The sequence below is a fragment of the Centrocercus urophasianus genome, unplaced genomic scaffold (genome assembly GCF_019232065.1).
Source record: "Centrocercus urophasianus isolate 14NV4802_14NV808 unplaced genomic scaffold, USGS_Curo_1.0 seq_30, whole genome shotgun sequence".
Classification (NCBI taxonomy): domain Eukaryota; kingdom Metazoa; phylum Chordata; class Aves; order Galliformes; family Phasianidae; genus Centrocercus; species Centrocercus urophasianus.
The window spans coordinates 3,770,005-3,796,924 of NW_024884867.1; the positions used below are offsets into that span (position 1 = coordinate 3,770,005).

The 26,920-nt window shown below is 40.0% G+C and overlaps 1 protein-coding gene across 2 annotated transcripts; it reads left to right on the top strand.

The window, feature by feature from the left end:
* Positions 1-318: 318 nt before the first annotated feature.
* Positions 319-25,740, top strand: SLC5A1 (solute carrier family 5 member 1). 2 transcript variants are annotated; one of them, XM_042828904.1, is made up of 15 exons: positions 319-664; positions 3,115-3,186; positions 9,719-9,823; positions 12,096-12,155; positions 12,527-12,631; positions 17,060-17,165; positions 17,389-17,469; positions 17,994-18,214; positions 19,208-19,343; positions 19,812-19,919; positions 20,953-21,103; positions 21,667-21,835; positions 22,925-23,140; positions 23,399-23,501; positions 24,323-25,740. In XM_042828904.1, exons 1-15 carry the CDS (start codon positions 578-580, stop codon positions 24,541-24,543), a joined length of 1,941 nt encoding a protein of 646 aa, XP_042684838.1. In that variant the 5' UTR covers positions 319-577; the 3' UTR covers positions 24,544-25,740. The 2 variants fall into 2 exon arrangements, with proteins under 2 accessions (XP_042684838.1, XP_042684839.1); XM_042828905.1 differs by having other exon boundaries at positions 583-664; positions 3,115-3,206.
* Positions 25,741-26,920: the final 1,180 nt, after the last annotated feature.

A 26,920-nucleotide genomic window follows, 5' to 3' on the forward strand; every position in this document is an offset into this window, starting at 1 on the left:
TCCTGTGTTTCACATGCATCTTCACCTGTATCCATCTTTACCTGTGAGAGAGAAAAGCAGCTTCAAATCGTTTCCTTCCCAGAAGTTTGGGACTGCTTCTGCACTGTGTAACGCTGAGCTGAGCGGTGACGCAGTGTCCCAGCTGCTGGACCCCGGGTTTTCCCCAAGTGTCAGCTCACTCCTCCTCACAGGTGATTGTTTGCCATCATCATCTAAAAGAGCTGCATCTTCCATGACTAGATTTACAGGTACAACCACTTAAAAAAAAAAAAAGTATTCACGGCGAGGTAAATATGCAGGTTTATTGCAGCCAAGCCACTCCTTTCAGTGCTCATTCCTTCTTAGACATCTGCTCACCAATGTTAAAACCCCGAGCACCTTTGGCAAGGGGAGAGATCTGCAGCACCTGTAGCAGGGGAGCAATATTTAGGAAGGAAGTGTTGTCAGAGGAAAAGCAGCAGCTTCAGCTTGTGTCCCAAGACAAGTGAATCTTGATGACAGCAGTTTATCATTAACCTGCACACTGCAAGAGGCATATAAGGAGGGAAAGAAGAAGAAAGCCAGAGAATCATCCAGGATGGAATCCACCATAAGGATCAACAATGCTGCAGACATCTCTGTTATTGTCATCTATTTTGTGATAGTCCTGGCAGTGGGAATATGGGTATGTTGACCTTTAATTTTCTAATTTTTTCTCTTTTCTTTCCTTTTTTCTTTCTTTCCTTCTTTCTTTTCTTTCCTTTTTGATTTCTTTCCTTTTTTCTTTCTTTCCTTTTTTTCTTTCTTTCCTTTTTTCTTTCTTTCCTTTTTTTCTTTCTTTCCTTTTTTCTTTCTTTCCTTCTTTCTTTCTTTCCTTCTTTCTTTCTTTCCTTCTTTCTTTCTTTCCTTCTTTCTTTCTTTCTTCTTTCTTTCTTTCCTTCTTTATTTTTTTTGGGGGGGGAGGGGGGCTTGATGAACAGGTCGTTTTGTAGGTCCTAGGAAAATGGCTCAGTAAATGAAAATGTATAATTATTAAAGACCATGGTGCTTAATTGAGATTGTTAATAAGTGTATGGTGAGGAAAATATGGGTATTTACTGAAGAAGGGAAGATGAACTGGAGAGAGAACTGTTTATATGGATTGAATAGTTAGTGGAGAAGGTGGAGTAATGGGGTTTGTGTGGGGAAGAATCCAATCGTGAGAGGTCAGGTCTGCAAAGCCCAAGCCAAGTCCGGTTGCTGGTAGAAAGCTGTGAGAATTGGCTGTGTGAGGTGATGTGTAGGAAACAGCAAGAAGTGAGAGTTGTAGGGAAGCAGTGAAGGTGTCAGTGTGCAAGGAGGGCAATATGGGCAATGTGGGCTAATGTCTGTGGTGTAAATTTGCTGCTGCAACTGTGGGATGGGCTGAGTGCTGCAGGCTGCTCTCAGCAGAAAAGTGATGTGGGCCAAGACTGTAGCTGCCATTTGAATGCAGCATTATTGTGGCTTTTCTTTTTGCCAGAGGGACTTTGGCTATAGAGAGCAGTGCCTTTGTAACTGTGAGGAAGGGACAGTTTCAGAGGTGGAAAGAGATGGCTTTGACTTTTTGCTTGTGATCTAAGCAGAACTGTACCTCCTGCCCCAGGCAGCAACACAGAATATGCTGAGCACTGCAGGGGAAAACTCAGTGCCTAATCCTGAAACAAAGGACAGTGCTTTCACAGCTAATGGGGAAAGGCAGATACTGTCCTGCTGGTGCTGATCTGTTTGGAAGTAATGGGCCCTTATTATGTGTTACAAAGCTGTAAACCGTAGAATGTGCCGAATTTCCAAGCTGCTATTCTGAGGCTTGCTCTTTCCTTGGGGCAAGTGCTCCTGGTCACCTGGGCACCTGACGATTAGCAAGCTGAGCGGAAGCCTTGTCCTGCTGTAATCCTGAGCTTGCCAGGAGCATCCCAGTGGTCCATTTCACAGAACAGAGAAATGTGCTGCAGGAAAACCCCATCCCTACCTAGCAGCCTGGCAGTGTTTTGAAGAGCACAAAAAATGGGAGGTGAACACAGCATGATCACAGCCAGGTCTTTATCTTTTTGTCATGGTAGTAGATTGAAAAACGTAGCAACAAATCTGAAGACCTCAATGTACCTGAACACCTTGCTGTCTTGTGGGAAGAAACTGGGTCTTTGCTGTGGAAGTCTTAACTATTGCTGTAATCAAAGGTCTTTGTCAGAAAAGGGCTGGTCAGATAATGTATTCTGAGTAACTCCTGGAACCCTTTGTCTCCAGCAACAATGTGTTCATTATTGGACAAATGCTTAATTCAGCTACTGTGCACTGAAATGGAAATTTATTTCATATTCCCTTTCTTCTGTGACAGAATAAAATATTTGGCTAATTTTCTTCAAGTCTTCTTCCTGTATTTGCCTATTCAAAGTTCATCAGTGGAGACAATGAGAAGCCAGTATTTGATCAAGGTCGTTAATAGAAGTGGAGGAAGCTTCCTTCTAAAGGCTGTCCTTTGTTAAAAACAAACTGAGTGCACGAAAAGGAAATTTTAGCCTACTTTTGTTTGAACTTCAGAGGAAAGTGTGTGTGCTGCTGAAACCACAGCAAGAAAATCAATTTTTGTAGATATCTGCTTGAGCTGGATAATACTGAAGAGAAAAGCTGCATAACTTCTGCCCTATGAACATACAAAACTCAGTCTTTTTTAGTGCCTAAAATCAAAGAGGTTACTCCCCTAATGAAGTGTTCTTCTGAGTTCGAATTTGTACTGAATTTGTAGTTGGGTGATCAATTGTTTTGTTACATTCAGTGTTACTTTAATGTTCTGGTTTTATTGTAATGAGATGAAGCCATGAAGCTTGAATGGCTAATATAGACCTAGACACAAGAATAATTGTTTGTAGAATCATGTAATCATTCGAGGTGGAAGGGACCTTTACAGGTCATCTAGTCCAATTCCTCTGTAATGAACAGGGTCATCTACAGCTGAGTGTTGTTGTTTTCTTTGTCATAAGTTCTTTCTTATGACACTTCTTGTTTCCACTTTGCCCTCCCGTTTTAGCAGTTTGTTTTTAGTCAGTATATGACTTGCCTATCATGATTAAAACACAATTTAATCACTCTTCCTTTCTCTCTCTTTTTTTCCTCTAGGCCATGTACTCAACCAACCGAGGGACAGTAGGTGGATTCTTTCTGGCCGGACGGAACATGGTTTGGTGGCCGGTCAGTGTTATGTACTCCATGTGTGTATAAAACATATTTATGCTTCTGTATGTGCATCCACTTCTGTATATTTCATCCTTAAATATAAAGTATACCTGCTATAGTGTTAAGACTGCAATGGCAATGCCAGGTAGACATACCTTACTTATCTTCAGACTCCCTCTATACTCACCGTGGTACAATACTAACTGTACACCAAAAGCCACCTCACAGACAGGATAAAGTGCTGGGGAAGCTGTGCTGAGCTCTGAGTTGTCTTGATGATGAGACATCAAGAACTTGAACTTAGATACTTTGATATCGGAGTAGAGAAATCCAATGCTTTGCCTTTCGGTTCACTTTTTTGGGTTTTTTTTTTAATGTTTTGAATTTAGTGTTTTCACTGCTCTCAAAGAAGTTGACTTATTTTGAGGTTATCATGGAGAAGAATTAATCTACTGATTCCTTGGTATTGCTCTTGTGTCTCCAACTTTGGTAACAATTTCTGGTCAATGCAAGGAGAAAATCCTGGAAAGATTATGATGAACTATTGTTAAAACAGTTTCAAATTTATTTAATGATTATCCGTGACTTATATTGCTTGTCTTTGGTGCTGTTTTCTCTTCAAAGAGGAAAGCAGTTACAGACATGAAGCAACGTTTCATGGCTATCCAGCAGGCCTCTGGCAGAAGTGCTGTTAGAAGCAATTGTCTGTTTCTTCTAGATGATACAGCATCTGTTCAGCAGGACTTCAGAAAAATCTTCATTGTACTGATATTGTACATGCTTTCATGTGCTTGAACAGAGACCATCAACATTCCTGATTTTGCCTTGTTTCAAAAAATGTCTTTGCACTTTGTAAGCTTTTTGATTCAAGATTCCACCCACATGGAATGTGGTTATGGGTTCCAGATGGATTTGGTTACAGGATCTGGAGGATAAAGGGAGTAAATATTTATTCTCTAAAAGTTTAATAATTTTCTGGAAGTAGGTCACACAAATACCTACATTATGTTCAGTCTTCTTCACTTCAGGGAGCTCTTGTCTGGTTTTAGAAGGAATCAGAGCTGCCATTTTAATGATATAAAAAGATTAAGGGCTAATGACAGTAAAAGATGTATTCATTTGGTTGAATAGATTTGAGAAAATTCAAGTTCCACTGAAAGCCTGAGGAAAGAGAGAGTTCCCTTTCTCTCCTTTGCATGTTACTATGAGATAAATTCTATAATTTTAGGGGGAAAAATTGACTTGCTTGTCTGATAGTTTAATCTGGACTGGTTTTAACCCTGTGCAATTCTGTCTACTTGTCAACAGTGAATGTTCATACTCTTTGTGCAGACATAAATGAGAATGGAAGTGGTAAGGCAGAAAAGACTCACCATGACAACTTTGTGTGGCTATGGAGGCACAGAGAAGTCCTAATGATCCCCCGAAGACCCAGGGGCAGTCAACTAACACTGAATTCTCTAGCAACACAAAACCAACAGATTCAACTCCCTTACTTGAGCAGAAAGACAAAATAGATGACACCGCGTGCAGCATCTGCTGCCAGCCCATCTCTCTTCCCTGCCCAAACTGCACAAGCAGGCATGGATGCAGTGCTGGTCATCAGTGCAGTCTTAAGATCATCCGTTCAGTCCTTCCTTTCTCCATTCTGTGGATCATTTTGTGGCCATGAAGGTTGATTGGTATTTTACAAAACTAAGTCTGTAACTTTTTTTTGACTGTTTAGTTGATTTCAGTTTCTGTGTTATTTCACTGAAATCACTGCCCTTGATGCTGTGGATGAGTCAACTCAGTAACTCCAATAGTTCATTAGCAATCAAGATATGTAGTTATGTTCTCACTGATTGCCAGAAATTTAAGTCTATCATGAGTTAATTGTATGAGTGTGAAATGCTGTTCCCTTACAAAGTCTTTTTAGAGAAAAAGAGAGAAGAATCTTCAAGAAACTGATTTTGGTTTCTTATGCTTTGAAGGAAATCTCTTTAGGATAGACCTGTATGACTTTTTAAATATTCATAACCAGCTGTACTTTATTCCAGAGAGTCACAGAAGCTCAGAGAAATTACCAGCTTTGTAACCCTGGGCCTTGCAAACTGAACTTTTCACTTCTTCTGTTCAAATACTTTCTACTCTTGTAAGAAATTCAGCATCTGTTACTAAAGAACAGTCAGCTTCGGTCGTAGCCAGTCTGTCAGGGTTAACAAGCCTTCAGACACCATGAAAATCAACAACAACGAAACCTCAATTTTGAAGCTTTTCTGCTTTGAATTCTGTTCTTCAGGTTCCATGGTTCCTCAGACAGCTGTCTGCACGAAATTGTGAGTTATCTTAGAAGCCTCAGCTCCTGAGGCATAAATGCTAATAGGGCAAAGTAGTATTTGGTGGGCATCTGATGTTCAGATATGGCTGGAAAGATTTACTGCATAGATAGTAAGTGGGAAGCATTTCAAAGTCAAAGACATAATTACTTCAAACAAATGTCACTCGGTGTATTTGCTGTTATTAAAGCCCTGACCTTTGTGAGCAGGGTAAGAATTAAAGGAAAACAATACATTTTTTTGCCTCAGTTCTGCATGCCCTCTTTTCAAAGCCCAACAGAACTGATCAGTGGCACAATTTCTGTTATCTCTGCATCCAGTTAAGTTTTACATGCTCTCACAATTCTTCCAATTTGATGGATCTGACATTGCTGTGAGAAGCCAGTAGGGACAACCTGGTACATGTAAGATTAGTACCTTCCTTCCACAGATGAAGTAAAATAGGAAATTTACTTATTTTGTCAGTTTCCATACAAAAAAAAAAAAAAAAAGGTGTGAAATCGCTCTGTTTTTAGAGTAAAAATGATGATAAAATACTAAAAACAAAGCTCTGGTAGAGCAGGGAAAGTGAAGAAGATTTTTGCAGAATCTGTCAGAAGGTTTCAGCCAGCCTGGAGGTGCTGTCTGCATCTCAGAGGACAAAGGTGGAAGGTTTCAGATGAGTCTGTTTATGGCTGTGCTGCTCCCACAGCTGTCACAGTCACTAAGAGACAGAGACACCTTACCTGACATATATTGTGTCTCCATATCTGTCTGTTTATCAGTGTTGTTTAATTTGGCAATAACACAATACTGAGAACCTGAATAATCAAGAGAACAGAATAAAACCCAACACTTCTTTCTTTGAGTTTTTTACTATGAGTGGTGAGGTGCTGGAACAGCTGCCCAGAGAGGCTGTGGATGCTCCGTCCCTGGAGGTGTTTGAGGCCAGGCTGGATGGGGCTCTGGGCAGCCTGGGCTGGTATTAAATGGGGAGGTTGGTGGCCCTGCATGCAGCTGGGGGTTGGAGATTAGTGATCCTTGAGGTTCCTTCCAACCTTGGCCATTCTGTGATTCTGTGTTTTCTTTGGGTCTCAGAGTCTTGGAAAAGTCACAGTAGTATTTTACTGTAAGCATCAAACTGATTCTTCCAAAGTGACTGAAAGTGATCTCATAAAACTCGAGTAGGGAAGCATCTTTCTTACAGGATACAGTCACAGCTGTGAGTTGAAAGTGAAGTATGGAAACTGTTGGAGAGTAGTTCTTAAGCATGGGAATAAGAAATTTGTCAGAGAAGAGGGATTTGAGAAGCATCTTCTGCAGGTGACTCAGAAAGGTGACCTCATGCTGCTGTGAAGGAGCTTCTATGTTGTTCTCTGTGGAGTGGCTAAGAGCAGGTATTCTCTTTGCCATAGGGAAGGCATGATCAAGGTTGAGGAAAAGTGTTTGATACTGAACTGGTACTTTCAAACAGGAAAGCAGACATTAGGAATGGAGGATATGTGTGATCCTGAGAGGGAGAAAAGAAAGGCATAAACTGAGAAGTATGCACACTACCATGGCAGTAGTCACTGATTTGCAAAGAGCACTGTATATATGGTTTGGAACAGCAAGTGCCAGGATGTCAGTACATCCTAAAGTTAATGAAAAGTGCCAAGTGAATCAGTTAATGAATAACACGGAAAAAACATAATGATCATCATCTGCCTGCAGGGTGATAGTACTTTTCCTGAACAGAGTGCTCTTGTTAAAACCTGACCCCTTAAAAGATTTGAAAGGAGTTAATGTTCCACATTCCAGGTTAGCTCAGTTTTTTGCCCTCTTTCCGTCCTAACAGCTTTTGTTCCTTTCAATCTACTTTCCTCTTCACTTTTCCTCCTCTATCTGTTGTAAAAATCAATTCACCAACAGGTTGCTAAGAATGGCTAACGATTCCAGCTTCAGCCCATCCTCTGGTTTACAGCCATGCACATGGAGGAACTCAAATACAGAGATCTGCTCTCTTAGTAACACACCGCAGAGGAAAGAGGCCAGACACAAACACCCAGCCTGTTCCACCTCGGTGTGCCCTGTGCTCACTACAGCAAAGGCAAAAGCACCATCTAGTCCAGCTCCCTGGGCACAGGCATATTTGGCAGACATTCCTCTCTCTTTAACCAGCTTTTAGCTGCGGTTCTCATTAATTTATGCTTCCCAGCTATGATGCCACGTTCCAGCCTTGGTGATTGTGTTCACTGTTACGTACTGATTTTGTAGTTCTGCTGTACCAGGTGTTCTCTAATTCAGAAAACAACATGTAGAAATTGAAAGTGATACGTGCATCGGCATTGCTTCGTCCTAAATGTGTTGGTAATTTTGTTTGGTGTCCTGTTTTTCTTAAATTTGTAGTTTTCTTAAATTTTTAGTAAATTTTGCAGTTGTACTCCGTGTGGAGTTTGAACACATTCCCAGTAATTGCTATGCTATGCCCTCTGTTTTTAGGCACTGAGACAAATCCCACTGTAGCTTTCTTTTCTGAGAGTTCTTCATTAGCTGCTTGTATTACTTAGATCTGCATGCAGCACGTTTCAAACTTCTGGAAGAGGAGAGGGAACACATTAAGTAAAATCAGGGATTAATGTGGTTAATCTTTTCTGGTGAGTGCAATTTCTGATAACCTGAATTAAAGTTTAATTCTCCATCTACAGGGAGAACACCAGACAGCAGTTACTAATGTCTAATATTAGTACAGTATCTGTTTCTTCACAATTATTTTTGAGCAAATACTGCTGTTGTGGTTAACAACAAAGTGGTTAAAAGAAGTTTTTTTTATTACGAGTAATGTCTCTGACTTATTTGCTAATGCCTGTTACAAGACTTGTCATTCCTGTGGGAACATATTTAATATGACAAACTGATTACATTTCTGTAGGGCACAACTGAGTTCTAGAAAGCTGTAAAAAAAATAAAGTAAAAAAGAGCAGAACAAAGTGAACTTAGAGACAGAAATTCCTCTAGTCCTGCATAAGGACTAGAAGATAACAGGGGATCCAACAGCAGAAAGGAAGAAGAAAAGCTTGGGAAAGAAGCAGTATAAAGGTGAATGATTTGTTGCATGTAGCAAATGAAGGAGGAGAGTGAGTGCTGTTCTGGCTGTGGTGTGGCTCTAGAGAGTAAACCTGATCTTCACAGTGCATTTCTATGATGAAATCCCTTTTATCCTCCTGAATCTCAGTCAGTCATTCTTGTGCCCTCAGGAAGGTTGCTTTAATTTTTACTGCTACACAAAGGACTCACTGTAGTGATTGCAGACCTGGAGATTCGTAAATACATTCATATATATTTTAGGACCCTACAAATCAATCAGTGAGTTGCAGGCAAGGAATATTTCTATCTTTTGTAACTCCATACATATTGCAAGTGTACTTGGGATCTACATATGAAGAATGTGCAGGTGCAGATCCTGTATTCATGGTTGTAAAAGAATGTTTTCAAGGCTTTTAGGTCTTTCAGTTTAGAGGATTACCTCAGACCTTTCCTTTCTGAGTGGCTCCTGCCTTGTCAGCAATCCAGCCTCAACCTTTCTTGGTCTTGCTCTTTCTCTGATCAGCATTTCTTGTGTTTCTCCCCCTATTCTGTCTGCTGGATCATTGTAATGTCTGGAGGTCTTTGCAGCATTCCTTCAATCCAGCTCCTTTATTTGCTTTATTTAGCATCTTCCACAAGCGCTCTCAGCCATAGCTTGAAGAATTGAATCAAGTTAATTTAATATCTTTTGACTAAAAGTCAAACAACTGTGAAATCTGTACGACTCTGACTGATTGCACAATTAGTCCCACAGTCTGCAGAACTTCATTATGAAACAGGAGTGCAGGTTTGACACAAGCGCACTTATTGTTTCCTCCTTGAGCAAGGCAGATCTGTGCTCCTGTCTAATTGTTTGTGTATCACCCAAATTCAGTTGGTCAAGTTTTGCAAATATTTGAAAGGCTGTTTTGGGTCATAACCTATGTGTCAGTTGGAAGAAGAGTTATGCAGTTTTGTATTCATGCTTCATGTTCTAGACACGAGGGCTAACGTTTCAGATTTGATGGGGGATGGAGAAAAACAACGAGAGTCTTCAAAGTAGTCAAGGAAGTTGGTTGTCATTCGTTCTCATTGTCACCACCTGATGATAGACAGGCCTGAGTTCAAAATGTCAGCTGAACATGGTTTTTTCAAGTTGTCATGAACTGACCTTAAGAATCAAGTCCTGTTCTTTCTGTTTCCAGATCGGTGCTTCACTCTTTGCCAGTAACATTGGCAGTGGACATTTTGTGGGCATAGCAGGAACAGCAGCAGCTGGAGGAATTGCCATTGGAGGGTATGAATGGAATGTAAGTGACATGCATTTGGGTGAGCGTATCTGTGATGTCAGAATTATCTGCACGGGTTAATCAAGATGCCATCATTGAATAATTTTATGCTGTCAAAATTTACTTGGCAATACTTGTTTCTGTACAGGTGTTGTCTCCTAGTTATCTTCCTTGGTCCTTGCACAAGTGACTGGGAGATGATGGCTTTTTTATGTTGAATGAAGGTTTTTAGAAAATGTTTGACCCAAAGAAATCAGTGGATTCTCTTCTTATTCTATCGTTTGATTACATTTAATTATTGACAGGGAGCACTCTCAGACTGTAGGATGTCTGGAAGAGGTAGTTGGTTTTATAACCCACAATGTTTTATTTTTTTACTGCAGTTTGCTATTTAGAAATTGTTGAAAAGGCTTTATTTTCTTCACAGGCCATAGGAAATTTGGGACATCCTTCACAGTCAACTGCATTCTAAAAATCTTTTCCCTTTTAGTTTCTCCTTCTTCTGGCTGTATATGTTCTACATGGCAACCATAAGTGGAACAGAAATATCCAGGCTGACTTAAAATGAACTGCTTGGGGTACCAGCAGCAGTATTAACTGTGACAGCACGAAGATTCACATGAGCTGATTAAATGCATTTCCTCATTCTCAGATATTGTGGGTGTGGATAACAGTGATCTTACGATGCTTGATTCATGTGCATGGAAGGGATTATACCAAAACACAAAAGACTTAATGAGCATTACATAGGTTTCAATGCATTTAATTCTGTGCAGTGAAAGAAACATACTTCAATGAGGAACTGTATTTTTTCTCCTTAACAAGTAAGTGGTTGCTGCAAATATTCAGGTGCTTACATAAATATTAAAGGAGAACACTAAAGGCTAACAAGAATTGTGAGACAGTTAATCTGTCATCTTTCTCTATTTGTTTACAATGGCGCTGTAGGCAACCTTATTCTTCTTCCCTTTGCACAAAAACTAAGCAAAAGAAAACAGAACAAACATTACTTGAAATTTCACAGCATTCAAAGCTCTGGGACACGTACTCTCCTTCAAACATACTCATGGCTAACTCTTCATCTCCTGGGAGGTTCTCCATGGGCAGATGTAAATATACAGAGTGCAACAATTGTTGTTTAGCAAGAAGCATTGATGCATGCATGTGTTTGGAGAGTTACACTACACAGTTCCTTAAATAATTATGACAGAAAGACTCTTGACTGTATAATTCAATTCTCCTCTTGAAAGAAATATTGATTATTATACTGCTTGTGTCAGTATTATTCCATGAAATTACTTCTAAATTACATTAATCTGATAGCAGATGCTGAACCACTCTTTCTTGTTCATTTCTCATCTTTGATCTAAAGGCAAAACTCAAAAGATAATGTTACCGAAAACGAAAACAGCCTCATGAGTGGACAGAAAAAAATGTAGAATTTTGAGCAGAATTTTGTTCTTCATTTGTCTATCTAGATATGTACTACTTTAGTTAGGGTGAATTTACTAGCCATTTCAGTTAGAAAACTGACACCAAAATACAGTAAGATCTATAGTTCACAAAATGCACATGGCCATTCAAAATACACTGAGCAATGATAATGTGGAAATACCAAATCCTGTACTAGATGCTTGCAGTATATTGTACAGAGTGTGGGATTGCTGTAATACACTGTGCCTTGTAAAACACAGACATCTCACAGAAGCTCAGTGCAGAAAGAAGCTAAAGAGATATCAGAAGTGCTTCTTTACCCCGTACCTACGATTGCTGGTGCCACGAGATACCATTGCAGCACAGCTGATTCTGAAAGGTAGTCTGACTGTACCTGGGATGAAGCAACTAGCAAATGGGTCTCAGTTATTAGACTTAATTAATCCTTCTTTAATATTTCCCAGAAATTGTGGACTTATGGGCTGATTGCATTTTAACAGCGTGCTTTGAGGACAGCTGGAGTAAGCTAGCATTGCTGGTAGGGTGGCATTTTGATACTGAAAGGCAAACATACGAGCAGAAATCAGCAGTTTTTCTCCAAAATGTGTTCTCGTATGTGCTTCTTTTGGAAACTGAGCATGCAATTCAGTTTCCACGGTGCATGACAAATCTCTTAGCCAGGATTTCATTCCCAGATTTTCAAGTGTAAGGCAAAGGATCGAGCAACACCCATCGCAGCCCCAAAGTAACCAGGTTTGAGTGGTCTCAGTGGTCTCTATCTGCAGTTTGGTCTGATAAATGGTCTTAAATGCTGTCTAGAGAGAGGAGGCTAATTCAGCTGATCTTGTCTTGACTGCAGGCTCTGATATTTGTGGTTGTTCTAGGATGGCTGTTTGTACCCATCTACATCAAAGCTGGCGTAAGTAAAAACAGTGTTATGTTTTCCTGTGCTGTTTGTTTTAACCACCCTCTCTCTTCTTGTTTGTGGATCAGGTCTGGAGTATTGCAAAGCCATTATAAATGGCAAAGGAGATCTGATCATAGTAGAACCTGTCTATATTATCTATATGTACATGAGTAATGATGATTCTCAAATTCTGAGACCTGAGATGTGTTTGGTACTCTGCTCTTGTTCTCCTTTGATTCCTGGAGCTGCTGTTCCATGCAACTGCATTTGTAGCTCCCTCCCTTTGCCTTCCAATCCTACAGTATCTGAGTAGCAAAAAGCTTCCTCTAACTTGCTTTGTATCCCTGCCCTGTTGTCTGAGACCTTCTCTTCCCACCCTGCAGGTGGTGACGATGCCAGAGTATCTGAGGAAGCGTTTTGGAGGGAAGCGGATTCAGGTCTACCTGTCAATCCTTTCACTGGTCCTGTATATTTTCACAAAGATCTCAGTACGTACAACTTCTGCAACAATTTTTCCATCCAAAGTTGATCTAAATAATAGAAACTGCCATTTACATTATTATGCACACAACTGACTGTTGCTTCTGAAGTCCAGCAACTTCAGAAGCTTCAGAAGTTGAACTAAGGAGTAAAATGTGTGACACAACAGTTACGTGTATTTTCTTCTGTGTAGTGAGATTATGTGTGCAGATGAGTTTTGTTGGCTTCCTTGAACATCTCTGGGAAGATCTTCTTGGTGTTTGTTGGGCTTTCTCTCTCTTTCTTTTCTATTTTAATGTTTCTAAGGTTTACTGTTATAACAGGCAAGAATGGAAGGAACCTTATATTGTATTGCACTCTGTTTGGGGATCAATGGAACATGGGAGGAAATTTCCACAAATATGAGTTTGTACATTTTGATCTACGTGAATCATCTGAGAAATAATAGCTGCTGCTTGTTTCACCATTTGGTTTTAGAATCTTTTTGCCATCAGTTTGGGCCCACAGCATCCCATACCAACCCTCCGTTCTGCTAGGAGAATGAGCAATACTTTTTGGAGAAGAGTGCTGTTGGGTTTTCAAGGAACAGGATTTTTTTTTTCCTAGGCTTCATATTCATCCTTCACTCTGGTGAACATGCCATCAGCAATACACACAGCTGAGGGAAAAGCACAAAAGAACAGTGAAAAAATGAGAATGATAGAAGCTAGAAAACAAGAGAGTGGGAAAATGCAAAGGAAATGGTGACAGCTGAGGTGAAAGGAAGAGAGATTCTTTTAATGGGTAAATGGTTGCTATAAAGTTTAAATTGCTATAAAGTTAATGTTTATTAAGCATGTGGTTGTGCTGCTGTGAAATAGTGAAGGGAGCTGGTGTTTTCCATATGTCTTGAAACTACTAAGCCTTTGAAGAAGTCCACAGTTCAGGTATACCTCAATCTGTTGTTTTTCAGAAGTTGCCATGGCAGATTACTCTTTGCCCTCTGCATGGGAGCTAAGTGATAATAGTGCAATTTAAGCTAAAAGATTGGCCTTTTGCTCTCATTCTCACATCTTCACGATAACTGATCCTTGCAGAGGTTATAAATTAAACAGGTTGATGCTATGTGACTGGCCCCAACGCTGGATTTCTGTATAGTTCAGAAGGATCAGTTAAATTTACTGTTGTTGCGCTTAACTACCATAATCAGAAATCCCAGGTATGTTGCACATGACACAGAGCTCTGGCAGTTCCAGCAGCTGAGAAACATTTCCAATCAGATGACTCAGTCCCATTCTGCAACACATTTGCAAGAAGCCCATTAAGCAGGTTCTGAATTTAGTCTTTTATTCCCAGCCTTATAATGCCTAAGAGTTTAGTCATGGGATTTCATCCTGTTTCACTGGAGGTGTCTCAATTCCAGGCAAGATACACTCTCCATTTAAACTTCCCATGTGATCACGAGGCTGAAGCACCTTCTCATGCACTTGTGGGAGCAAAGCAATAGTGAAGAGATGCCTATAGCAGCAGATTAGCAGCACCCCACTCTACCTCCCCAGCTTCTGATGAACCTAGTTATTCCAGATGTATGTGGAGAATTGCCACTGAATTGGGCAGGGGAAAATTTGGTGTAGAATTCTGTAACTATTCTGACACTGTCAATTCCATGTACAAATATGGCTCTGATTTCTGTAGCATCAAATGTTTTCTGCACTGTTGCATTGTGTGACTACATTCAGTAGAACGGAATTTGCTGTATTTTATTTGCAAAAAGCAGTTTTTGGAGGTTTCAGGTACTGCCAGAGAAATAATGGTAGGTTTTTCTGTCCCATGCTATGCAAAACCAGGCCCAAATTGTCTTCAAATGAACATCTCCAGGAGCACAAAGGGAAGGGCTGTTCCATCCTGGCCCATAGCTAGTTTATTTGTGCTGTGGAGAGACGTATGCGCTGTGCAGAGCTAGCACAGGTCTCTCTTCACAGAGGCACATTTCATCTCCAGACATACCCATGTGTTGTCAATCTGTGCCCTATCCAACCTGCAGATTTGCATTTTACTTCCTCGACTGCTGCTTTTCCAAACACTCCTTTGTTGTCACCTGGGCTTAGTGAGATTTGGTGTAGAAGGATCTTTCCGCCCTGCCCTTGACAGGCAGTCACACCTAACAGTTTAACTGCCACTTATCCTTCTAGAATAAGAGCAGCACATTTTCAAGGTTGTTATTTCATGTGTTGATTCCTTCGTTTGATATAATACTATTGAATGTTCTTAGTAATATTATAATCAGGGTACATTCCAATGAATAATAAAATACGTCAGGCCATGTAACTCCTGGCTTGCTCTCTCTGGCATGCTGCCCAATGCTGTGTGATGATTAGATTCTCTTTGCGTGTATCTGTACAAGATTATTACTGTTTCTGCCTTTTCTTGAACATTTTCTTTGTATTTTTATTGTTCCCTTGTTTTGTGGCTATCAACTGCTTGTCAGGCAAGGCTACGCTGCAAGGATCTTTGGGATCACATGTGATCATTCAGCCCAAATGATTTTCAGCTGGCTGCACAAGCATCTCACGTGTGTGTGCTTCCTAAGCATGCAGTACTGTGAGTCCAAAGCCCCTGGCAGCTGTCAAGGCCTTGCTTTATAACTGCATTGCTGATATTGGTCATTGTGCCAAAGAATAAGGTCTAGAGAAAATAAAATCAAGAGTAATTAACTCAATTATGATAAGACCAAAGCGAATTAAATTCTGAAGAAATCATAAATAGATTTACGAGAAATCAGGGCACAGGTTTACCAACATAAGGGGAGGAAGAAAGATAAACTCATCTTAGAACTTCACAGTGTAGAATAAATTGTAGAGCACTGGGGTTCATTATGTTGGAGCTGGACCCTCTAGTGATATATAAAGGCTCCAAGTTAGCTATCTTGCATTCTGCCAATTGCTCCTGCAGGATCTGTGCATGGCTTTGGAGAAAGAGCTTGTAATGGGAAGATTTGTCAGATGAGATAAGGATTAAATAGTATCATTAAAAGGCTATTTGTGGAGAAATAAGGAAATATTGGAAGGAAATAATCTGATGGGAGGGAGGAGCAGTGAAGCTGGAAGGTAACAGCAATTCAAAGTTGCTGATAAATTGCTTAGGACACGAAATAATTAACTGTATGCTTCTTTGCTAGGGTCCTTTTAGGACCATTAATATTTAATGCTATGTAAGCTGAAGTAAAGCCAAGAACAATAAAAGACTTACTTGGACGTAAGCAGATCAGTGGTGTGAAAAGGTGGGAAAAAATATTTCCATAGACATAAGGGACAAAGGACACAACCTGGCAACCACTGGGAGATACAATCTGAAAAGTCCTCATTCCTAATTTCAGCCTAAAACTTGTAAGAAACGTAATCATCTCAAGCTGCTTCAGGGCAGGGTTTGGGGAGTGGAACCCTTGCTGTGGCTCACACCCTGCTTCCTGCTTGTCTTCTGCACATCGGGGCACTGTGTGAGGATCTGCTGCACTGGTCAGCACTGCCTCATTCTCCAGAGCAAAGCAGCCCTGGCTTCAGCTACCTGCAGTGCTTTGTAGCTTCTGAGCATGTTTGAGCACTGCGAGGACTTGTGCTGTGAAGGGAGGCTGTCTCCCTTTATTGTGCCTTTGTATGGGAAGGGTGGGATACAGAAAGCAGGCGTGCAGGTGGGATTGGGTGCGAATCCTTCATCTGGATCCAGGAGATACAGACCTCTAAGGAAAGGAGGACTAATGGCAACTCATTAGAAATGCATTGGGGTAGATCAGTCTTACTGTAAACTTAGGTGAATAATCTTGATGCAGAATATTTTTAATTAAGGAGATTATTTAATGTGTTTAAAATCTCAGTAAGAAATAGATGGTTATTCTGAATAGCTCCTTTTTTTACACATGAGCCACAGGTCTCTTCTGTTAGCCAGCAACTTGTCAATTATTCTGACAGGAACCTTAGATTCGTGATAAATTCTTTGCTTTTAATGCCCACATGTCCTGAACTGGTGAGACTAGCTGTAGCACATGTATGTAAGCAGTGAAGAAAAAGGGAGAGAGTTACTAGCATTAAAGGAGGAGCCCTGCCATATCTTGGAGACATCACAGGTCCCAGCCCTGGGCATCGCAGTGAGTTTTCAACTTTACTGAAGTCCCTCAGAATGGATGCACACAGTAGTGAGGAGGTGACTGCCTCTAGCTAAAATGAGCTGTTGCTAAATATTTGGGAGTTCTTTGAGAAATGCTACGCTGTTCTTACACTGAAAGAACCACAGTTCTGAGAGGAACAACTTCTATTTTCATTTTGCTGGGGTTTTTTTTGTTTGTTTGTTTGGTGCAGTACTGTAAGGGATTGTGTATTTCAGCACTCCAGTCATGAATGTATGATGTGCCATCACACAGAACTTATCCCTTGCCTAATATGTATCATTTCCATCCCCTATAGGCAGACATATTCTCTGGAGCCGTGTTTATACAGTTGGCCATGGGTCTGAATCTGTATGTGGCTATTATTATCCTGCTTGTTATTACTGCTCTTTACACCATCACAGGTGAGTTTGCAGAGCAGCCTGATAAAGTAATTAAATTAGAGAAGCCAGGAAAAGGAAAACAGGGGAAGTGGATGAGAAAAATAAAAAACTCGACAGGGGTGTGTTTTACAGTGATCTTTGTTGAAAGAGAGAGGTAGAAAAAATGAATAAAAGAAGAATAAAAAGAAGAAAGATTTTCAATGAGGCATTTGCAGAGGGGCTGACCTGTTTGTTCTGTCATTAGGTGGCCTCGCAGCTGTGATTTACACGGATACCTTGCAGACGTTTATCATGGTTGTGGGATCTTTCATTCTCATGGGATTTGGTAAGTAAATCACAGTGCTGACAGCAATTGATCCTGCAGTGCAGGGCCCTGTTGTCTTAACTAGGAAATTTCAGTTCTTATGCCTGTTATCAGGGAGTGATGTAGGCATGTTGCCTAGCAATCTGGTCATTGAGACAACTCCATTCCAAAGAACAGGTGAATCCATAAGGTACTGTGTAACATCCTATGAGAGAACAGGACTAATGATGGGTAATGAGGTAGAGGTGAAGTTGCTGATTATGCTCTTCAGAAATTCAGAGAGTAACTTTTTTCCAGAAAATTATAATTTCATAGATTTTCAGATGCTAATGCTTGAAATTTCTGATTCAAAATGAAGAACTGTTGGCCACATTACATGGTTTTTGTTTTGTTTTGGTTTTTTTTTTGCATATATATAAATATATATATATACTCTCTAGGGTTTTATTCATCACTGTTACGGTGTTTTTCCTTCACGCTGTCTGGCTGTACTTGAGATGTCAGTGTTACATCCTTTTTCACTTCTTTTGCTTTCTATTTTTCAGCATTTAAAGAGGTTGGAGGGTACGATGCATTCATGGAGAAGTATATGAATGCAATTCCATCCAATATCACCTATGGAAATAGCACAATTGATTCAGAATGCTATACTCCTCGAGCGGATGCTTTTCACATCTTCCGAGATGCTGTCACTGGAGATCTGCCGTGGCCAGGGCTCACGATTGGTTTGAGCATCCTTACTCTGTGGTACTGGTGCACAGATCAGGTAATGTGGAAGCCATGTGCCTTGGAAATGCAGAACACAAAACTCTGCAGACTTCTAGTATGATCTAAGAGTAATGTTTGCTTCTTCTTTTCCCACAGTTTGGTATTCAAAGCTATGTCACAGGAATGGCAGTTATTTTAGGTCTTGTCAGAGTATTTCCAGCTTCTGGTTTCTAAACTCCTTTAATAAATGGCTCCATTTTGGGGCTGTTGGACCATATGTGTGCAAGAAAATGGAAATGGTGTTCTTTCGGTTCTTCTTATAAACTGTTCAGAAGATACAGTGTTTAATTCCTTTCTCATGTTTTTTTAATTTATAATTCTGCGTAAGAACAAGGAGAGAGTTTGTAATGTGAGCATTTACTTAAGAAACCTCATATCAAATGGTCTTAGTTGGACTGGGATGGTTCCCCATTCAGCGATCCTGGTTTGTTTCCTGTTTGTGTGGCTTCCACCTTTGCATGCACATTTTTGGGTGGATTTTCTTTATACGTTTGGTCTTTCAGTCTGGAGACTCTCACCATTTCCTTCTTCCTTCCCCTATGAGCTATCATCCAGCTTCCCAGAGAGATCACACTGGCATGAAAGTAGAAAAGTGTGCTCCTGCAACTGTGACATCCATACATGCTCAATCTGAAGAGATGATCTCTCTGCTTTCTGAATTGTGAGAAGGACAATTTTTCACAATTTATAAAGCAAGTTAAAAAAGCAATGTAAATATCTATTTTCTTCTTTTTTGTCTCTTGACTTGCTTTATAAATAACTTTTGAGAACAAAAGAGCATTAGCTCTTGAACACGTGCTGAATAAACATTATTTTCCTTGACTTATTTTAAACGTATTTTCACATAGTGTTTATGTTTTCCTGGTGATGGAAATCATAACTGGGCTCTTTCACCATCACACAGGTTAAGGAGCACTTTGTGTCTGGAATGTGGCTTGGTGTGTTCATGGTACTGATTGAGTCATGCGTGCCTGTCGTGTCTCATTGACAGGTTATTGTCCAAAGATGTCTCTCTGGCAAGAACATGTCCCATGTGAAGGCTGGATGTGTGATGTGTGGGTACCTGAAGCTCTTGCCCATGTTTATCATAGTGATGCCTGGAATGATCAGCCGAATTTTGTATGCAGGTATACACACATATTTACAGGGATGCAGATGTCCTCCTGCTGCCGATCTTTCACTGGCAATTTCTCTCAATTTCCTTTTCTCTGTCCTAAATACCTGTCAGATTGTTGTCTTGTCATGCAGTTGTTCAGGCACATATGTGCACAAATACGGACTGCACTGAGCGAATCCACAAACCCACAGGCAGAGAAGAGGTGTTTAGGTTGAGTGAAAATTGTGTTCCTCTGTTTTTTATTTGACTTGCTTTTCTCTTGTTACTGAGTTCTGATCTGACAAATTAATTCTGGTGTTTTTTGATCTGCAGCAACTTTTAGTATTTTTTTTTAGAGAGGAAAAGGAAAATGGAGGCTTAGAATCACCTTCCATCCTGCTAGCAGACCAAGGATGATATAGAATGTGTCAGTCCAGTGGTTCAGTGCATGTTTGTTAATATGACCTTGTCTAACCGTGTCTCATTCTCCTCTTCTCAGATGTGGTGGCTTGTGCTGTGCCTGAAGTCTGCCAGCAGGCCTGTGGCACCTCAGTGGGCTGTACAAATATTGCTTATCCAAAAATGGTAGTAGAACTTATGCCAAATGGTAAGACACTATTTTTGTTTGTTGTTTTAGGAAAGGCGAGGCTGCCAGACTGTAAAAATGAGTGAGGGAGAGCCCAAGTCTCAGATTTAGCTAAAAAAAAGTGTTGCTAAAATAGTTACTGTTAGTCTAAGGGGTGAGAAATCCTAATTGATTGTGGCTGTGGGTGCAGAACAGTTGCATGCCAACAATGTCAGCTCTTAGCAGATACTGAGCAATGACATTCTAATTGTTCCCCTTCCCTGCAAAGGTCAAAAGTAACCTACTTTGCCTGTTTTGTAAAGGACTGGGGAATTCTGAGTTGCAGGCATACACCTGCAGTCCTTATGCCAGCCCCACTGAGGTGGGAGAAAACATTGTCCTGTAATGCCTGTTCAGTGAGAGAGTGAGGCACCAATCCGTAGAAGACTAAGTATAGGGAAAAGAAACAAGAACTGCAGAAAACCAGAGCTGATTCAGAAGGCTAGAGAAAACAGATTATGGTATTATGCAAACCATGGTACTTCCTTGATCTCTTTATAATTCCCCATTGTTTCATAGATGTTGAAGATAGTCTTATTAAAGTACTATCATACTTCCCCATACTATGTTGATTAGATCATGCTGCTTGGAAAAGTGGTTTTTCCCTGATGTTTAATCAGTAAAAGAAACTTGTTATCTGATTTACAAATATATCACAGGCAACTGAGCACTGCACTGAATTCAAGAGAAATGATTTTATAATTGTGGGTGAAGTCTGCTTATTAGTTTTTGTTTCAGCATCTAATCTGAAAGCATTCACAAAGGAAGTACCTACACTCTAAAAGCTCAAGCATTGTCCCCTCACTGCTGTAAATAGCTTTTCCAAAGCTCAGCAGCATCACTCTGCTTGCATTGCAAGAGAGTGGCAGGCAGACATCAGCACATAAACGTGCCAGACATACACGTAGCTGGCTGACTTGAAGGGATCAGACAGTCTCTATGGATGGTGCTGTGTATCGACACGCTTCACTGAATGCCCATCCCACCTAATGTATGGGGTGTCTTTGTTTTCCAGGTCTACGAGGTCTGATGTTATCAGTCATGTTGGCATCCCTTATGAGCTCCTTGACTTCCATTTTTAACAGTGCCAGTACGCTGTTCACTATGGACATTTACACCAAAATTAGAAAACAACCGTCAGAGAAAGAGCTTATGATAGCTGGAAGGTAAGGCAGAAATGCAGCGCGCCTGAGAAGCCTCCAGAGTGCTTGAGTGAAAATCTGTATTTGCAGTGTTCAGGCAGCGCAGCAGTGGCCTCCTGTGGCCAGGCAGGCTGTCCCATGTGTGCTTTTCCTTCTGGATATTTTATGATAATAATTTCCAGACCTTACGTCCAATGGAATAGACAGTGGCTAAACTAATGCTCAACACTTACTTCCTACTGCTGTTCAAAGGGAACTATTTACAGATACCTTTGTAGGCTTTATGCTACACCATGCTCAGCATCAATCAACTAGTTCTACCTTATTTGCTTTTGGTTCATCTCTAGTCGTAACAAAGGAAAAAAGTAATTTTCTGTGTTTTAATTGCATGTTTAGCTGTATGATGACGGGTGTTTGACAGACATGATGCACAACTTGAATTACTTCTGTTTGTTCAATGGTAATTGGCCATTTCATTGATTTCGCTGGTTGAAATACAAAATAGGCATTTAAATTATTGATTAATCGCTGTTTCTGATAGATGCTTCCTAGCAGGTGGCTAATAGAATATCTGGCTATGTTTGCAGGGCATTTATGGTGGTTTTAATTGGCATCAGCATCGCCTGGGTTCCTGTGGTGCAGTCAGCTCAAAGCGGGCAGCTCTTTGATTACATTCAGTCAGTTACCAGCTTCCTGGGACCTCCCATTGCTGCTGTCTTCCTGCTTGCCGTCTTCTGCAAGCGAGTAAATGAACAGGCAAGTGCAAATCAGGAAACAATGAAGCTGCATGTTGCTTTAGTTATCTTTTTTTTTTTTTTTTTTTAAACCAAACATATCACTTTTCACCTTTGTTTTGGATGCTCTATTCATCAGCAAACTTTTCAACAAATGCACTGTTGTTTCTTCCATTATTTCCCATTGCTTTTTGGATCCATTCTAAGAACTGCTGTTTTTTATTTTTAGAACAGTGAATTGAGAAATATTTAAGTAAGTAACTCGAAGGGATGAGGTCTGGATCATGCTTTTGGGACCATGAGCCAGCTACATTAACTGCGATCTCTCTCAGACATTCTGAAGACTCAATATTCAGGACTTCAGTTTCTTTCCTATAGTGCTAGGAGTAATATTTGCTAATGGTTCAGGTTTGCTCCAAGAAGAAATGGTTTCATGAGGAAGCCTACAGAGAAAAAGGCATCTGTCTGTTTTTTAATTTGGCTGAAACTTTTTGTAACTGCTTTCCCTCAAGACTGTTTCAGTGGTTCTCTGTGTGTCTGTCCAAAAGATCCTGCTTTATGCACAAAGGGATGTTCCATGTGCTATCCCAGTATAGATACATCTCACAGATGGGTTGAATCTGTGTGCCCTTTGTGGAAATCTGCAGTTGATCTGTGATTGCAGCTGGAATTTTGCCAGAGTTAGAATTTAATATAATCCTCATGTGTTTGTGTACGTAGCATTCTTCAAAGCTGGATGAGTAGTACAGATAAGTATCAAAGCTTAAAATACATAAAATGAACTCCAATATTGTAATTGTTTATATGATTTATCAGTATTTCTTGTTCAGAAACATTTTAGCTAGAAATTGAATTAACTATCTTATTGTTATTATTATTATTATTATTATATAATCTTATTATTAACCATCTATATACCATGAAAACTAGAATATGTTTCCATTGGGATTTCCAGTTTTCTGTTACAGTCGTTAGTTATTTGACTTCATGAACTCATGGAATGGCTGAAATTGCCAAAGTCAACATAATGTGTCAAACCTGCATGTTTCCCCCAGCAGCTCTTCAGGAGTTACAGTGTGCCCTTTTTGCTAACTTCTGTCCCTTTCTGCAGGGTGCCTTCTGGGGCCTGATAGTTGGGCTGCTGGCCGGGCTTGGTAGAATGATACCAGAGTTTGTCTACGGAACTGGTAGCTGTGTGGCCCCTTCCAACTGCCCGTTCATCATCTGTGGGATTCACTACCTGTATTTTGCAATTATTCTTTTTGGGGTTTCTGCCATCGTTATCCTGGCAGTCTCCTTCATGACTAAGCCAATTCCTGATGTACATGTGAGTATTACTGCACTTCTGCTCCTGGAGAAATGAAGTTTACCACTAGTTTTAAATACTGTTACTTGGTATACTGTCACATTTCATCTGTCTACATCTTATAGTCCTTGTAAGAAATCAAAGGAGATAGTCTTCATTTATCTGTCACTGAGCTTCAGTGACTCCTAACGATCCAAGGCGCTGACTTAACAGACATTTGGGATGCTGTGGTCTCCATGCACTCAGGATCTAGTTTTAAACTTCTTTTTTTAACGGCAGCTTTATCGCTTGTGCTGGACTTTGCGGAACAGCAAAGAGGAACGTATTGATCTCGATGCAGATGATGTGGAGGAGAAACCTGATGAAAAAGATAAGGAATCAGGTAACTGATGAGTAATTTCTGTTGCAGTATCTGAGATGCCATCAGCATGTTTGAGAATCCCTATTCCATTCCTGAACAAACAACAGCATGCATAGTTTTCATAAAACAATACACCCCAGCAACAAAAACTCAGCCCAGATTCCAAGGTCTACTAAGGTGCCCTTTAAATACACGAGTCCTAGTGCAGATCAGAAGTGACAGGAGGAATATTTATTCTCTAGGTGGCTAGGTGCCAGTTCTAGGCTTATGTTAGCAGTGGTGTGCATTGGCAGAACTGCATGTAACTCTGGCACTTGCAATGAAACAAGGAGAATTCATTTTGAGATAGAGCGTAGTAGCAAGGACTGAAGGAGCAAGGCATGGTGCAGAACAAAAGGAAAGCTAATTGCCAGACATCCATCTGAGCAAAACCTCCTGCTTCCTTTGCTGGGCTTCTCCTTCTGCTGCCAAGTTGCTTTTCATAAATATCCTATAATTCATCTATTTGTTTTTTGATTAAAAGTATAGAAAGTAGGGAAAAAATGAGTGAACAGGTTGAGCTTTGCAGAGTGACCTGCTTCTCACTTACACAATCAAGTCTCTATGCTGTAAAAGGCCTTGCAGTATTTAGAAAATCACGCTTTTTTCCAGGTGAGCTGTGAAAACATAATATTAATTTCATTCTTGTACAGCCTTGTACTGTATTTAAAAGCTTCCATGCAAGTAAGACCGTAAGTCAGAGCTACTATATTAAATATAGGATGGAGCTCAGCCACGGAGAACTTGTAGTGTACGCAGCAGTCCATGCTTACATTTCATGACCAGTATGCTATTCCTTCCAGTTTCAGAGGAGAGTGAAGACCCAGGATGCCTGAAGAAAGCTTACAACTGGTTCTGTGGCTTAGAGCAACAAAAAGGACCCAAACTGAGCAAGGAGGAAGAGGAAGCATTGAAGAAGAAACTGACTGACACATCAGAAGTGCCACTTTGGAGGAATGTTGTGAATATCAATGGCATCATCCTACTGACTGTGGCTGTATTTTGCCATGCCTATTTTGCATAAGCCTCTGATTGCAGTTCTGAAATCGTACTGTATTGTCAAGAAGAAACAATGAGTTGTAAACTTACACAGATTCATTTAGCATTTTCATGCTCTAAGATTGTAAAAATCAGGGTAATTTACTCACTGATTCTGTGATCATAATTTCAACAATCTCAAGATCAAGAATGCTAGGAGTTCAAGAAAGGGAATTTCCATTTGGAAATTGAATCAGTCCAGGATTAATAGAGGTTCAGAATTTTCATCCTATATTCTCTCTTCTCACAATACATTTCATATTTTAGGTGCAGAACAAGACTGCACGAACCATTGGCTCATTTCATGAGCCATTTATCAGGGTTTGTGAATTATCTCTTGGGGCCAATGATACTATTTTAATTTTCAACTCTTTCTCTTCTGATCATTCAGGTTGTTTTTTTTTTTTTCCTTTGCTTATGATAATTTGATAACTAAAAAAAAAAGAACCTTCAAACAACTGAGGGGCCATATTGTGGGCCAAACTAAAAAATCACTTTTGTTCTCTCCAAGCACAGCAGTGAAGGGCTTTTGTATATATCAGTGCATTTGATACTGTATCTAACTTTCCATTGTCACTTTTTTCCACTTTCATTTTTATGATATTTTTCACCATCTTGTGTTTCTCAGTAATGAGTGGAACATGAACCACCTGAACTGACCACCTTTTGAAACTGGTCAAAACAGGATTCAATTATCCTATCAGGAATTCTGCTTATGATAGATTCTCTGCTTAAGGTTAACTTCAAAAGGTCCCCCTCTTGTATATTTTAATGTGTATCTATACTTGAATGTGAAACTTTTTTTATACAAAACACATGTATTATATATGCATACAATATATTATATATATATGCACATATATGTTATGTATCAGAATATATGTATGTGTGTATATATATTTATTTATTTATTACTGATTGATTCCCATCTTGGTATGTCAAAGTTAATCTCTACCCACAGCTGTTAGGACCTCTTTATCCTGGAGATGGTGTTAATGTTTGGCTTCTTTCTATGAGCTGTACTACAAAAAAATCCATGAATGTTGTTGAAAGTCCAAAGCATGAGTGCTGGTTTTGCATTTTTCTTTTCAGAACGTTTGAGGGTTTTGTGCCACTTCTCTGAAAGACTGTTAATATTTCTTCTGAAGACTGCATTGAGAAATACAATTCATGCTGTATGAAATTTCAGTATGACAGTGTGAGTTCATGAAGGAGAGCAGCCACAGCTGTGGGATGCCAGCTAAGTCAGTCTGATTGGCTCCACTTGCTAAGTGTGAGATCTGCTGGAGATATGGGAGAAGATAGGTGTAACACTTCAAGTCAAAAAGCAATAAATCCTGTAATCTACGGGTAATTCAGCCTCTTGGGGAATAAAATGTAGAAAGAAGACATCAGCTGCTGTGGTCAAGCCACAGCACAACTCCTTGTTACTGTTGCACAGTATCATGGCATGCTGCGTTGTCTCTTCCCACAGCACTCTGCAGCAGAGCTGCCCTCAGGTAGGTGCATCTCAATAAAGCTGGCGCCACCTCTGTATGCCCCACCACATCGCTGCCAGCTCCTCCAGCTTTAGTCCTCACTTTATCATCTGACAGTATCATCTCTTCATTTACATCTCAAAGTGCTCTACTGGTCCTCGTTATAAAGCCTGCAGTATACTGAGAAGGATTGCACGAGCCAGATTAAATCAGTACTGTATAAATATCAGTGCAAGCTTTTTATTGCAGTTAGTAAGTGAGAGAGTATTTTAAAGACCATGGAATGAATTATATTTAATGAACTTTGAAGTCATTTATGTATTAAAGTATTTGTATGTTTTGAAGCATTTGCTTTTCCACAAAACGATGAGACTTCTAAAGAATGTAATGGAAATCAGAGAAACTTAATTTGGTGTCTAGATTTTGGTTCTGCTTAATAACAATGGATAACAAACAAGTAAGAAAGCCTTCAGAAAAGGACTGCCCAGATTCCTTGTTGTCATATTTGTTACAGAAGGAAATACAGTGAAATTACACAACCACTTGGATGAAGGCAAATAACACAAGTGATTTCCTGGTAGCCCAATCAGCCTTTAGATGACCTCTTCATTAATCAGTCACTGTCACTTCATCTTCTTTCCCAGGGTTAAAGGATTTTGAAAAATTAACTCTTTGACAGAGCCATTCATTGTACGTCCCCAACAAGCTGCTTTTGTTCAGGTCTGAGAACTGCCTGCTGTAGGGACCAAGGTTCAAACATTTCCATGTAGTCTGACTCCTGTTTGGAGTGCTCTAATTCTGTAGAATTTCGCATAGCCACACAATTTTACCATGGGTAGCTCTAGATTAATAGATTAATAATTAATAGATTAACAAATGTCACCT